The following is a 12,419-nucleotide window of genomic DNA, read 5'->3' as shown; positions in this document are numbered from 1 at the left end:
CACAAACCTGGGAAGTGTCTGAAGTTAGATTTGAACCTAGGACCTCCCGTCTCTAGACCTGGCTCTCAATCCACTGAGCTACCCAGCTTCCCCCTACACATTTTTAAAGAGTTAACTATAACTTTCTCTTGAGGAATTTTTTGTTATCATCTAGTTGTTCAGATAGCCCTCATCCCTCTGGGATGCAGGCATCAAATTGTGGCTGCTATTGACAAGAGTACTTCATTTCCCCCTTTCGAGTATATATTTTCAACATTTATCAGCTTAAAATTCCTTATTGATGCTTATATGGGCATCACCTTCTTTGGGAGCACCTGAAGTCAGGAAAACCTAAATTCAAATCCAGCCTCAGGGACTAGCTGGTGTTCTTGTGTAAGTCACTTAATCCCTGTTTTGCCTTAGTTTCCTCACCTGTAAAATGGGGATAAGACTACACCTAGTACTCTCCCCAGGGTCTTTGTAAGAATCAAATGGGATAATAATCCTAAAGTGCTCAACACAGTACCTGGCCCATAGTAAGTGCTATATAAATCTTCACCATTATTATAATTGAGTAAATGGGGAAAGTATATATAATAAGATAGCCTAGGAAAAGATGAGAAATAAATCTAGCAGGCAAATGGGGTTTTGATCCATCAGTTCTTTGTCATCCTTTCACTGCTGAGCTTGTGCTCAGGATATGCAAGCTCTTTGGAAATTCCTTTGATTCCGAATGGTATCAGGACCTCATAGTGAGCCCTAGGGACTGGAGAACACCAGTTTGGACCTGCCTTGGAGAAATTAAATGGGCCTCTCTAGATTTGGTTGCTGGCAGGTAATGAAATCTGCTAATTATAATTCACTTCACTGCCCTCTGGGCTACACATATTAATATGCACCTTTCCATTTCTTTCTTGGCTTCTATTTTCATCTCACCCATTTATCATTTAGGGCCATTTATTGCTCAAGAAGCAGCTGATATTCTTCCTAAAGGCTTGAGTAGGTTGTTAAGATGGTGGCAAGAAGGGGTGGTTATGTAGCACAGTGGATAGAATACCAGGCTCAGAGTCTGGGTTCAAATTTGGACTCAGGTACTTCCTAGCTGTGTGACCCTGGGTGAGTCACTTAACCCCAATTACCTACCCCTTGCCTCTCTTCTGTCTTAGAATTGATACTAAGACAAAAGATGAGAGTTTAAAAAAAAAAAAAAAAAGATGGTAGCAAGAACTAGGTTAGAGTAGGACCGTCCTGGACAGCTCCCTGTGTGTGCTGATAAAGACAAAGGCACTTGGGAGGAAAGATAACAGGTCCACACAAAGACCTCAGAGAAGCTTGGGTAAAGTATACCCGCTGTCTATCTGTCTGTACCTCCCAAATCAAACATCAGAGGTACATCTCCTCTCAGAAGATGTTATTTCTGGTGGAGAATATTGTAGCAAAAAGTACTGATGGAGGCAGAGCTAGGTAATTGCTCTGAAGACATATTTCCATCTTCCCCTCTTTCATATCCTTGGTGAGTCAAGGAGCCATAATTATATGATTGCCGTCCTCTTCAAGTCATGCCTGGATTGATGTGACAGTTCACTCTTTGAAAGCAGGGGCTGTCTTTGTACTCCCACCACTTAGCACAGCGCCTGGCACATAGAAGGTATTTAAGAGCTGTGAATTGACTGACTAAATGACTGATGACTGTTTGGGCTACCTGAGCTGCACCTTTATTTAGAGGCACTGGAAAGAAGATGGATAGTGAAGATTTTTAGAGATGATGCTTAATTGGAGTAATCGGAGCCACTGGCTCATAAATCAGTGACAAGAAAAGAGAGAAGAGAACCAGTCTGATATGGGTGGATGTGGAAAGGATGAGGTCTCTCTTCTGCCTACAAATCCTACCATACCTCCAACTCATGAATCACATAATCAGTTTGTTAAGCACTGACTTCTGTAGGTGCTGGGCTGTTCCATGCTCAAGGAAGAGGCAGTCTTTACCCTCAAGGAGCTTATATTCTACATATATATACAAAAAAAAATCCTGGTTTGTTTTTCAAGGGATACCCTAGCAGCTGAGCTATGAAAGAAACTAAGAGGGGCATTGAGGTGATACAATGGATAGAGCACCAGCTTGGAGTCAGGGGGAACCTGGGTTCAAAACTGACCTCAGACACTTCCTAGCTATGTGACCCTGGGCAAGTCACTCAAACTAGGACAGAAAGTAAAAGTTTAAAAAGAAAAAGGAAGAAACTAGGGATTTTAAGAGTCAAGGAAGGCATATGAGATATGGGAGGCAGACATCCTAAGCAAAGGCACAGGGATTGGAGATGGAGTGCCTTTAGATATAGAATAGCAAGAAGGGGAGATTTGCCTTGACTCTAGAATTCATGAAGAGGAGAAATGAACAAAACTAAGAAAAACAAAGCCATTTGGAAGTTTGAAACCACTTTTTGAAACCACTAAAAAAAAAAGTTTGATACCACTAAAAGTATAACTTTTAGTATTCTTGTACTAATTCTATTAAATGCACAGCCCCTCCCCTCCTTTTTTTTTAATCCTGATCTATTTGATATTTGGAACTGAGGTCAATCAATTTACATTTATTAAACAGTTATTTGCCAAGCACTGTGCTAAGGAAGCTCTAGAGACTCACCATGGCATGGAAACTCAAACCAACAATTCAGGTTGCTAGTTCATCAGAGAATTAATTATAGTGTTGTTGTTCAGTCTTGTCTGACTCTTCATGACCCATGTAGGGATTTTCTGGGCAAAGATACTCAAGGGGTTTGCCATTTCCTTCTCCAGCTTTTTTGTCAGATGAGGCAACTGAGGTATACAGGATTAAGCAATGTCCCCAGGGTCCCACAACTAGTAAGTTTCTGAGTCTGGATTTGAACTCGGGAAGATAGAAAGTTAAAAGGTAAAATGATATTTGCCCCTGATCACACAACTAGTATGTGTGAGAGTCAGGACTTGAACACAAGTCTTCCCTGTTCTTAAGCCAGCTTTCTGTCTACAAATGCCATGCTTTAATAATATGGCATCTAAAGAACTTATTTCTCATGACCCCTTCTAACTATAAAAATCCCTTTTCAAATTAATTTCTCATTAGTATTCTCCTTAATCATTCCTCATTTTGAGTGTTGATAACAGAGCTGGCATCATCTATATCCATTTAACAGTGGTAGCCCTGATCCATGAGCCTGAGGATTTACTGTGGTTAGATGAGATAATAGATGGGGGAAGCCTTGTAGAACCTTCTGAGATATCCAAGTTTGGACTCTGCCATAACTGTTTCTTTCTTGGTTTTAACCTAGAATTTTATGGAATCCCTTCAAAAACAAAAAACAATTAAGAAATTCATTTTAATATTTTATTATTCTGCCCTTGAAAAACATCCACAGATGAGGACATTTCCCCAAATACAGGACAACAAAAGAGATTACAAATGAAATTGCATCTTTCTACTTCTTGAACCTAAAGAATGTAAACAATTCAACCCCTTTGTCTTTCTATTTCTCTGAATTCCTTTCTTTTCTACTCTCTTCTTAACCCATTGTTAAATGTTTGTTTGATATCCTTTTCTCTTTTGATTGATATCACAATTACCTCCATACTCCCTTCTACCAGTTCTCCACTCTTCACCACCCCCCAAAAAAAAGCCTTCCATTGTTACAAGTAGTCAGCACAAAACCACACGTTGGCCATGCCGCATCCTTGACCTCTTTGAGTTGGTCTCTTTTCTGTTAAGGGATGGAAGGCGGCATCCTCATCTGTCTGCTGGGGTTGGCCATTACTTTGATCAGAGTACCAAAGGATTTTAGTGATTACTATTTTATACTATAGTTCAGAATCTAGTTCTGCTACGTTCCTTCCTTTCCACTTTTGTTCATTATTTCCTCTGAGATTTGGGCCTTTTGTTCCTCCACATGAATTTTACCCAATTCCATAAAATAATAACATTTTGTCAGTTTGATTGCTGTAGTGCTAATAAGTAAATTAATTAACATAGTACTATTATTTTTATGGTTATAGCCTAATGATGATCAGTTAATATCACTCCAGTTATTCAAAGCTATCATTATGTGTTATGTGGCTGCATTCATCTAATTCCTCTATGTGTGTCTTGGTAGACGTATTTCAAGATATTTTATATATTCTGGAGTGATTTTGAATAAAATTCCCCTTTATGTGTTCTGCTATATTTTGTTAGTAATACACAAAAAGAATTATGATTCATATGTGTATTTTGTGCTACTTTGCTGAAATTGTTTCAATTAATTTTAGTTGACACTCTAGATTTCTTTATATAGACCATCATATCATTTGAAAAAAAATGACAATTTAATTTGTCTTTGTGTACTCTTGTTTCCTCATATTTTTTCTTCTTTTAGTGCTATAGCTATTATTTGCAAAACTATATTCCATAATTGTGGTCCCTTTTTCCCTAATATTTTGGGAAGTCCTCAAGCTCCATCATAGATAATACTGGCTCTTGGTTTTTAGAGAAATACTATTTACAATGTCTACTTAGGAGGCAATAAAGTGATGCAGTGGATGGAACAATGGCCTCAGGGTCAAGAAAGCCTAAGTTCAAATCTGTACTCAGGTACTTAGTAACTGTGTGACTCAGGGCAAGTCACTTAACCTCTCTCAATATCCATTTCCTCATCTGTAAAATGGAGATAATGGCACCCATCTCCAAGAGTTGTAGTTGGGATCAAATGAAGTAATATTTCTAAAGTGCTTTGTAAACCTCAAAGTAGTGGTGGGTGGTGGTGATAGTAATAATATCCATTTAAATTCAAACGTTTGCTTCAAACACATTATTGACTCTAATTTTTATTTTGCTGTAATAATTAAAGAATTGCTTTTAATTTTCTAAATTTATTGAGATTTTTATGCCCTAGCAAATAACAATATTTTAAAAGGTATCATGTGCATCTAAGCAATATGTATATTCCTTTCTACCTACCCCTATTCCATAATCACCAGAGATATTTCTTATAAAACTTTTCTAAAATTCTACTGAAATCATTAACTTCTTTCTTCTTTATCTTTATCTTTTCATTAGATTTGTCTAGGTCTAAAAAGAATACACAGAGATTAGGAGCTATTATAATTTTACTATCTATTTTTCCCTATGATTTGATTAACTTTTTTTCATTTGTTTAGTAGGATGGCATGCATTTTAGTCCATATATATTAAGGATTAATATTATTTTCTTGTCTTTATTTCTCTTAAGGATTAATGTAGTTTTTGTTATCACTTAACATCTCTTTTTACTGCTTCTTTGACTGAGATCCTCATCATAATACCTACTATACGCCAGGCACTATGCTATATGTTTTACAATTTTTATCTCATTTGATCCTTACAACAACTGAGAAGGTTGGTGCTATTATTATCCTCTTCTTTCAGATGAGGAAACTGAGGCAGAGCTGAGATCAAGTGACTTGCCCAGGACCACACAGCTAGTTAAGTGTCTGAGAATAGATTTAAACTTGGATCTTCTTGATTGCTAGTACTCTATCCATTGCACCATGATTTTTATGTTTTATCTTAAACATAGTTCTGCTCTGGACCTTCATTTTAATATGTGAATGTTTATTCAAAGTATTTGTCCTAAGGAGCATTTTAGATTCTGGTATTTAGTGTTTTCTATTGTTCTCTTTTATTAGTAGGTTCATCCCATTTATGTTCATGGTTATGATGATATGGGTTGTATCTCTTGCAATCATATCCTCATATAAATTTTTTCATTTGCCCTCGTTTTCAAAGATGATAAAAGAGAATGAATTTGATCAATGCTAGTAATCTCCAATCAAAACAATCTCCTTCCACTGTTTCGCTTTTCCTCCCATTTTTGCTCCCAGTTCCCAATCACTGATTATTGCACTGTATTTTTTCTTTATTTGTTTTTCAAAATCCTTCCCCTCTGTCTTAGAATCAATACCATGTTCTGGTTCCAACACAGAAGAGTGGTAAGAACTAAGCAAATAAGTGACTTGATAGTTAAGTCACACAGCTAGGAAATGTCTGAGGCCAGTTTTTTTAACACCGGTCTCCCTGTTCCTAGACTGGCTCTCTGTCCACTCAGCCACCTAGTTGCCCCCTATATTTTCTTTTAATCACCCCTTAAGACCACCTTTCAAAGTTATAGTTTGTTTTGCTGCCTCTTCCTCCCTGAGTCAGCTCATCCTCTGAAATCTCCATTTCCACTTTTCCTGCTCCCACCTATTTACTGGATAAGGTTAATATATTTCTACCCAACTGTGTGTAGGTGTGTATTCAACCTTCCTTTGTCCAATTCAGGTAAGAGTAAAGTTTATATGATGTTCACTCCCCCTTCTCCACATTTGTATATTCTTCTAATGCACTCAAATTATATGAAATACTAAGTTCTAACCTTCTTTCCTTAATGTATTCCTTTTTCCTTGTCTTTTTTCATTCATTTTCATTTTAAAACATATTGATGCAACAAATCCAGCCTTCCAGCCCCACTCCCCCCAACTGGAAAATTATAGAGACCATTTATCTCTTCTCTTATTAGAATATAAGCTCTTCGTTATCCATTAGTATCTTCCAAATGTTCAAATATATCACTTTCCTAAGTTTCTCTTGATTTCTTCTTTTCATTTCAAGGATTTTGCTCAGTTCTGGTCTTTTCATGGGGAATACTTGAAAATCCATTATTCTTCTAAAGGGCCATTTCCTCTGTAGGATTCTTGCAGAGTACATTATTATTAGTTGAAAGCCTTTATCTTTTGTCTTAGACCGTCCTCGGAGAACTGTAGTCTTTAAGTCCCTCGAGTGACCCTTGTCTTTGCACTGAAGACTTCCAAACCTCTTTGAGTGTCCCCTGTCAGAAGATTTTGACCTCCCAGAGCTTCCAGTCACTAGAGTATTCCCAAAGGTCAGATCAGTGTGGGCTTGGTTTAGGTGCCCCTGAAGAATCTCTGGTCAGGACACTAGCAAGCTTTGCTTGGTAACATCCTGCTCCCAGTGACAACGAGCCATCTTTTGTGTGTAGTCTTGGGCTTGATGGAGGAAACCATTGTTTTCTTTTGGATTTCTTGATCGCTCTTTGATCTGGGTCCCCTTTTGAGATCTTTGCTTGAGTATATGTGGGAAAACTGCACTGTTCTGTGGCTAACTAGACTGACTCCCTTACAGAATTTTCCAGCCTCCGATACTTCTGGACTTTGTTTTTATTAGCTCTTTTATTGGTTTCTCATGTAGTCCATTAAATGCGCTGGGATTATAACACAACTCTTTGTATAGAGACTGGCTTTTCAGATCATCATTAATAATTCATAGGTTCTGTTGAATTGCATTATGGCCTTTTAACCAAATTCCTGGAATCTGAATGTATGCGATCTTGTTCCAAATTCCAGTGTGGAAAGAGACAGTTCCAATGCCTGCCTTGCTGCCTCAGGTGAAATGCCCTTCAACAAAGAAGTACATGCATTTATATCACATTTTTTTAAAAAAAGATACTCCAAAGAAGGACAATTAAAAACCTATAATACAGCCTCAGAGTCTGTGTAGTGTTGATTATTTACAAGTTGTTGGGAGGAGTCAAAGAGGGGGAGCCATTCCCACTCAGAAACTAATTGTGACAAGAAAGATGGATGGGTGTGTTGTTCATTGACTATAGTTTTCCAGGTATGCCCTAAGGAGCTTCTTGGATCTGTTATTAAGCAATGTGTTCCCTTCCTCCCTTATTCATTGCTGAAGTCATAGGAAAAAAAATCAAGATATATGGTCATTGCTGTTGAGACTCAATATATGTGGGTGTATTCAACTCAAATTAATTGAATTCATCAGAAAGGCAGGTGCAGAGACAGAGATTTAGATTAGATCTGGATTTCTGAATTAAATTAACTGAATTCAATTCAGTTAAACATTTATTGCCTAATTCGTGCAAGTTGTGCTAGGTGTTGGGGACAAAAATTCTTATCATTTTGATTGATTTGTAATAGTTTATTTTCTTCTCTCTTCCAACTTTGGCCTAGCAGTCTTGGGCGATGAAAGACACACACTTTATAATTTATTTCATGTACTAAAAACATAGATTATATTCCCCAGAATTTAGAAAGCTATACCCCCCTCCCTCCCCCCAGAAAAACCTAAAGGAGAGGTTTAGCATTGTATTGTAAAAAATCAGACAGTCTATTGTATAATTTCATTCCCCCCAGTTTGAGTTTCCTACCAAGTCCCTCTGGATTCCATATTCATAAAATATAAAGCAGCTGGCCTGATCAGTAGGCGGCTTAATTCCTTTAATTACCAGGAGTCTGTCAATATCCACAGTACTGAGTGAGGCACATTCAAGGCATCATTTGTCCCACAGAAATTTAAATCTACTTCATATACAGTTAGGAGTTTTTTTGAGCCTTGAATTTATTGAAAGAAACTGAGAACTATTTTGAAATTTTAAAATACTACTTAGAAAATTTCAATGAGGTCCACATAAGAACACATTGCATTAGGGGGGCAAGAAAAATAAAAGATAATTTCTTCAGTTTGTATTTCTAAAACTAAAATTTTAAAGACATTAAATAATTAATTTTCGTAGTTTAATGGCCTTCATCCATCAAGGGTCACAAGTGACCAGTCATCCATATAATAGATGACCAATGACTTGCTTCCAAAAGGCAAGTTGCAAGTGTTGATTAAAATAAAAAAAAGATTCTTGGCATGATTAAGGAATATAACAGCAGTTTGTCTGGTTGAATATTTCTTTGTTGTTGTTCAGTTGTGTCTGACTCTTCGTGACCCCATGGACACCAGAGCCTTCTATTCTCCACTATCTCTCAATGTCTGTCCTAGTTCATATTCATTGGTTCCATGACTCTGTCCATCTCATCCTCTACCATCCCTTCATTTTGCCCTCAGTTTTTCCCCATAAAAGGGTCCTCTTTTCCTGCTCGATGGCAATATATTTTGACTGAGATTTCAAACTGGTATTCCCAAGTCAGAGAAGGTAGGTCCATATGCAGAAATTCTGGAGCCTGGGGAAATGGAAGATGGTATCTGGAAGTCATGGAAAGGGAGCAGAGCAGGACCAGACCAGGCAACCATTCACCTAAATTACAGTAAAGTTGGATGGGACCTCATCAATGAAGCTCACCAACTTTCATCATTATGCCACAGGCCACTTTCTTTGAGCCACTTGGCTTGCCTTGAACTTGCTCAGAGAACAGAGAAGACTAGGAAATAATCTTAACAGTAATGTCATCAGAAAAAGCTAGCACAAAGCAGAGTGAACCCCTCTACCCACACTGAAGGAGGGATTTAACAATAGAACAGTGCCCTTTGGGATCTGGCTGCTTCTGCATCCAATACCAATAATTAAATTGCCAGACCTTCCTCTGAAGTTCAGCACCTAGGACAAAGCTTTGCTTACCACCCTAGTTATGTCTCTAGGATAAGATCTTGGTGCCATTAGGATATTAGTGCATAAAAATCTAGATCTAAATCACTTTAGAAATCATTTTTTTTTATCATACAAGAAGGTACACAGGACAATTTGGACATTATCTCAGTAAGCCAAGCTGTTTTACTTTGTAATTTCCTTGTATTCCTCATTCTTCTTTGTCCTGGAACAGGGCAAATCACATCTAATCCCTCTCCTTCTTGATAGCTCATCAGATATTTTAAAATAATGCTCATATCCCCCTGAGTCTTCTCATCTCCAGGCTTAAACAGCTCCAGCTCTCAGATAACCCTCCCGTGATAAGGCTATCAAAGCAGTTTTGATGAAGACTTATGCTTTTGTTCACTCATATATGACTTGAATTCAGTCTACAGTGAAGTGATCTGGTTTTCTTTGGGTACCTAAAACCCATCAGCATTCTTTGTAGTACTGAGATACCATGTATACACTGACTTGATGTCCATCAGGCACACATCACTAATGTATCAGGGTCCTATTTTTTAAATGAGCTCCTCTTAGAAGGAAAGTAGAAACATGACAAAGGTCATGAAAAAGGGGTAAAGACTGAAGAATTCCAAGACCTCTTTCCTCTAAGGTGGAACAAGAAAGTATGATACCAAGGTGAAAAGGGAATCATGGGAAGTGACATTTCTGTTCTTTTCCCAGATTTAATTCTGCTTTTACTTCCATCTTCCCTCCTTAGATAGGCAACAAGCCATCCAATTCCTTCATTCTAGAAGCAGCTGGTGACTCGGTGGATAAAATGTGGGGACTAGGGTTAGGAAGACCCAAGTTCAAATTCAGCCTCAGAAACTTATGAGCTCTGTGACCTTGGGCAAGTCACTTAATCATTATCTGCCTGTTTCCTCGGTAGTAAAATAGGGATAATAGTAATACCTACCTTGCCAAGATCAAATAAGATAGTATTTGTATGCAGTTCAGTGTCTAAAACAGTGGCACCAAATACTTACTCCCTTCCCTTTTCTCCCACCCCCTATTTCTAGTTCCTTATTATATACGGAACTAGAAATATATATATATATATATGTAGAGAGAGGTCACACATATAGATTACCATGCTAGTTGCTTAAAAAACACAGAATTTGATGATGGTTCTTGCCTTAAGGAGCTTATAGACTAAGACACCAAGAAGAGTAGTTATTTATTATATATGATGTTACAAGATAAATGTGATAAAAAGGGGAAGCTAGGTGGCACAGTGAATGGAGTATCAGGCTTGGGATCAGAAGGATCTGCATTCAAATTTGACCTCAGACACTTCTATCTGATGACCCTGGGCATATCACTTAATTCAATTTGCCTAGCCTTTGCCCCTCTACTTAGAGTTTTTACTATGTCTAAATAAAGGTTACAAGTAAGGGTTATGGCAGGGGGAGGGGGCAGATAAAGAGATAAGGAAGAAAGTTCTAAGGAAAATGAGAAGGAGGTACAGTAGGGAGTTATTATTAACAATTTCCCCTTCTTTGTGCTCTAGGAGAAACAGTGTGATATAATAGAAAAAGCATTGAATTTGGAGTGAAAGGACTTGGGTTTAAACCCCAGCTCAACTGTTAAGTACCTGTATAACCTTAGACAAGTTAGTTTCACAAGTAGAAGGAATTGGACTAGATTAAATTTTAATCATTTAAGATTTTTAAAAATTGTTTTAAGTCATTAAATTATAGTTTTCAATCTCTGATCCTTTGATTTCATAGTCTTGGATTTAATCCTCAAAATCTGAAAGACTAATGTAGCTTTGCATTCCTCCAGCTTTTATCTACTAGATTACAGATTGTAATCTCATTGTGTGTAAAGCAAATGTAAAGGGTTCTGTTTTATTGTTTCCTTCCTGTGATTTGTTTTGGTTTTGCTTCTTCCTTTCTTTAGTGCTGTGATCTGGGATACCATGCCAGTCTGAACAGAGCCCTCAGAACATATCTCTCTGCAGAGTATAACCTTGAAACCTCCAGACACGAAGGCTTGGACATTATTGAGAACGCAGTGGATAATTTAGAGCCCCGGAGTGATAAGCAGAGATTCATGGAGATGTACCCTACCGCCTTTTGCCCACCAATGAAATTTGAGTTTCAGTCTCACATGGGTGATGAGGTTCGTAATCGATGACCCCTTGAACTAAAGAGAGTGATTCTCCTGTTGTCCTTCCCAACACCGAAACCAACCCAGTATAGCATCTCATTCCATTGTCTCACAGAATGTTACCATTATTGCTTCCAGCCCTCCCTGTTAGAATATTTTCAGTATTGTGCAAAGTTCAGCCGATGCTGCCACTTAAAGAATGCCATGTGAAGAGCTCATTTTAAAATGGCAGGAAAAGTTGGAGAAGAAAAAACTATATTTTTAAAAAACATGTCCACAATGATAGAACCCAAAAATTACAGAGAAAAATATTTTCTTAAATGCTTGTTTCTATCCATTTTCTCAGAAATGATCATTGAAGTGAATTTTGAGAGATAATTATTTACACTTCTCTCCTTAGTGACTCAAATTATAACAGCCACAAGAAGAATAGATTATTTGGAATTTACTATGTAGAACTAAACTGAATGTATGAGATAAATACTCAGAGGGAGAAAAATCTTAATTGCTGTGGTTATATCAAGAAGACTGTGTTATCTATGTATTGATGATATCTTCTGTTGAGGATAAATTTAATATCATCATTTTTATATGAGATGAAGTTAGTATAAAGTTTGAAAACAGAAAATTGTGTTTCTAAAGTATTTCCATTTTAATTATCATTTTATTTGTTCTCTGGATGAATGACTAGATTAGAAATGCCTCAAACCAACAGGCATATGCTCCAAGATGTAAAATTCTGAATAGGAAAATAGCTGATGTAAATGTTAACTTTTTGAGGGAGCAGCTTATCTTACTTTTTGCCTTTGTGTGCCCTTCACAGTACCTTGTAAATCGTATATATAGTAAAAAGTTCTAAGGAGGTGGGGGGAGAGACAGAGAGACAGAGAGAGACAGAGACAGAGAGAGAGA

At 37.4% G+C, this 12,419-nt stretch overlaps 1 protein-coding gene across 2 annotated transcripts in view; it reads left to right on the top strand.

Annotated features, from left to right (window-relative positions):
• Positions 1-12,419, top strand: part of SRGAP1 (SLIT-ROBO Rho GTPase activating protein 1) — a 354,516-nt gene that overhangs the window by 247,831 nt on the left and 94,266 nt on the right. For both annotated transcript variants that reach the window (XM_044678455.1, XM_044678454.1), the window contains exon 7: positions 11,298-11,519. In XM_044678455.1, the coding sequence (XP_044534390.1) occupies positions 11,298-11,519 (222 nt within the window). The remainder of the gene's footprint in view (positions 1-11,297; positions 11,520-12,419) is intronic.

The sequence above is a fragment of the Gracilinanus agilis genome, chromosome 5 (assembly GCF_016433145.1).
Source record: "Gracilinanus agilis isolate LMUSP501 chromosome 5, AgileGrace, whole genome shotgun sequence".
NCBI classification, from domain to species: Eukaryota; Metazoa; Chordata; class Mammalia; order Didelphimorphia; family Didelphidae; genus Gracilinanus; species Gracilinanus agilis.
The sequence above is the reverse complement of the archived record's forward strand: the minus strand, read 5'-3'. Positions and strand labels throughout refer to the sequence as shown.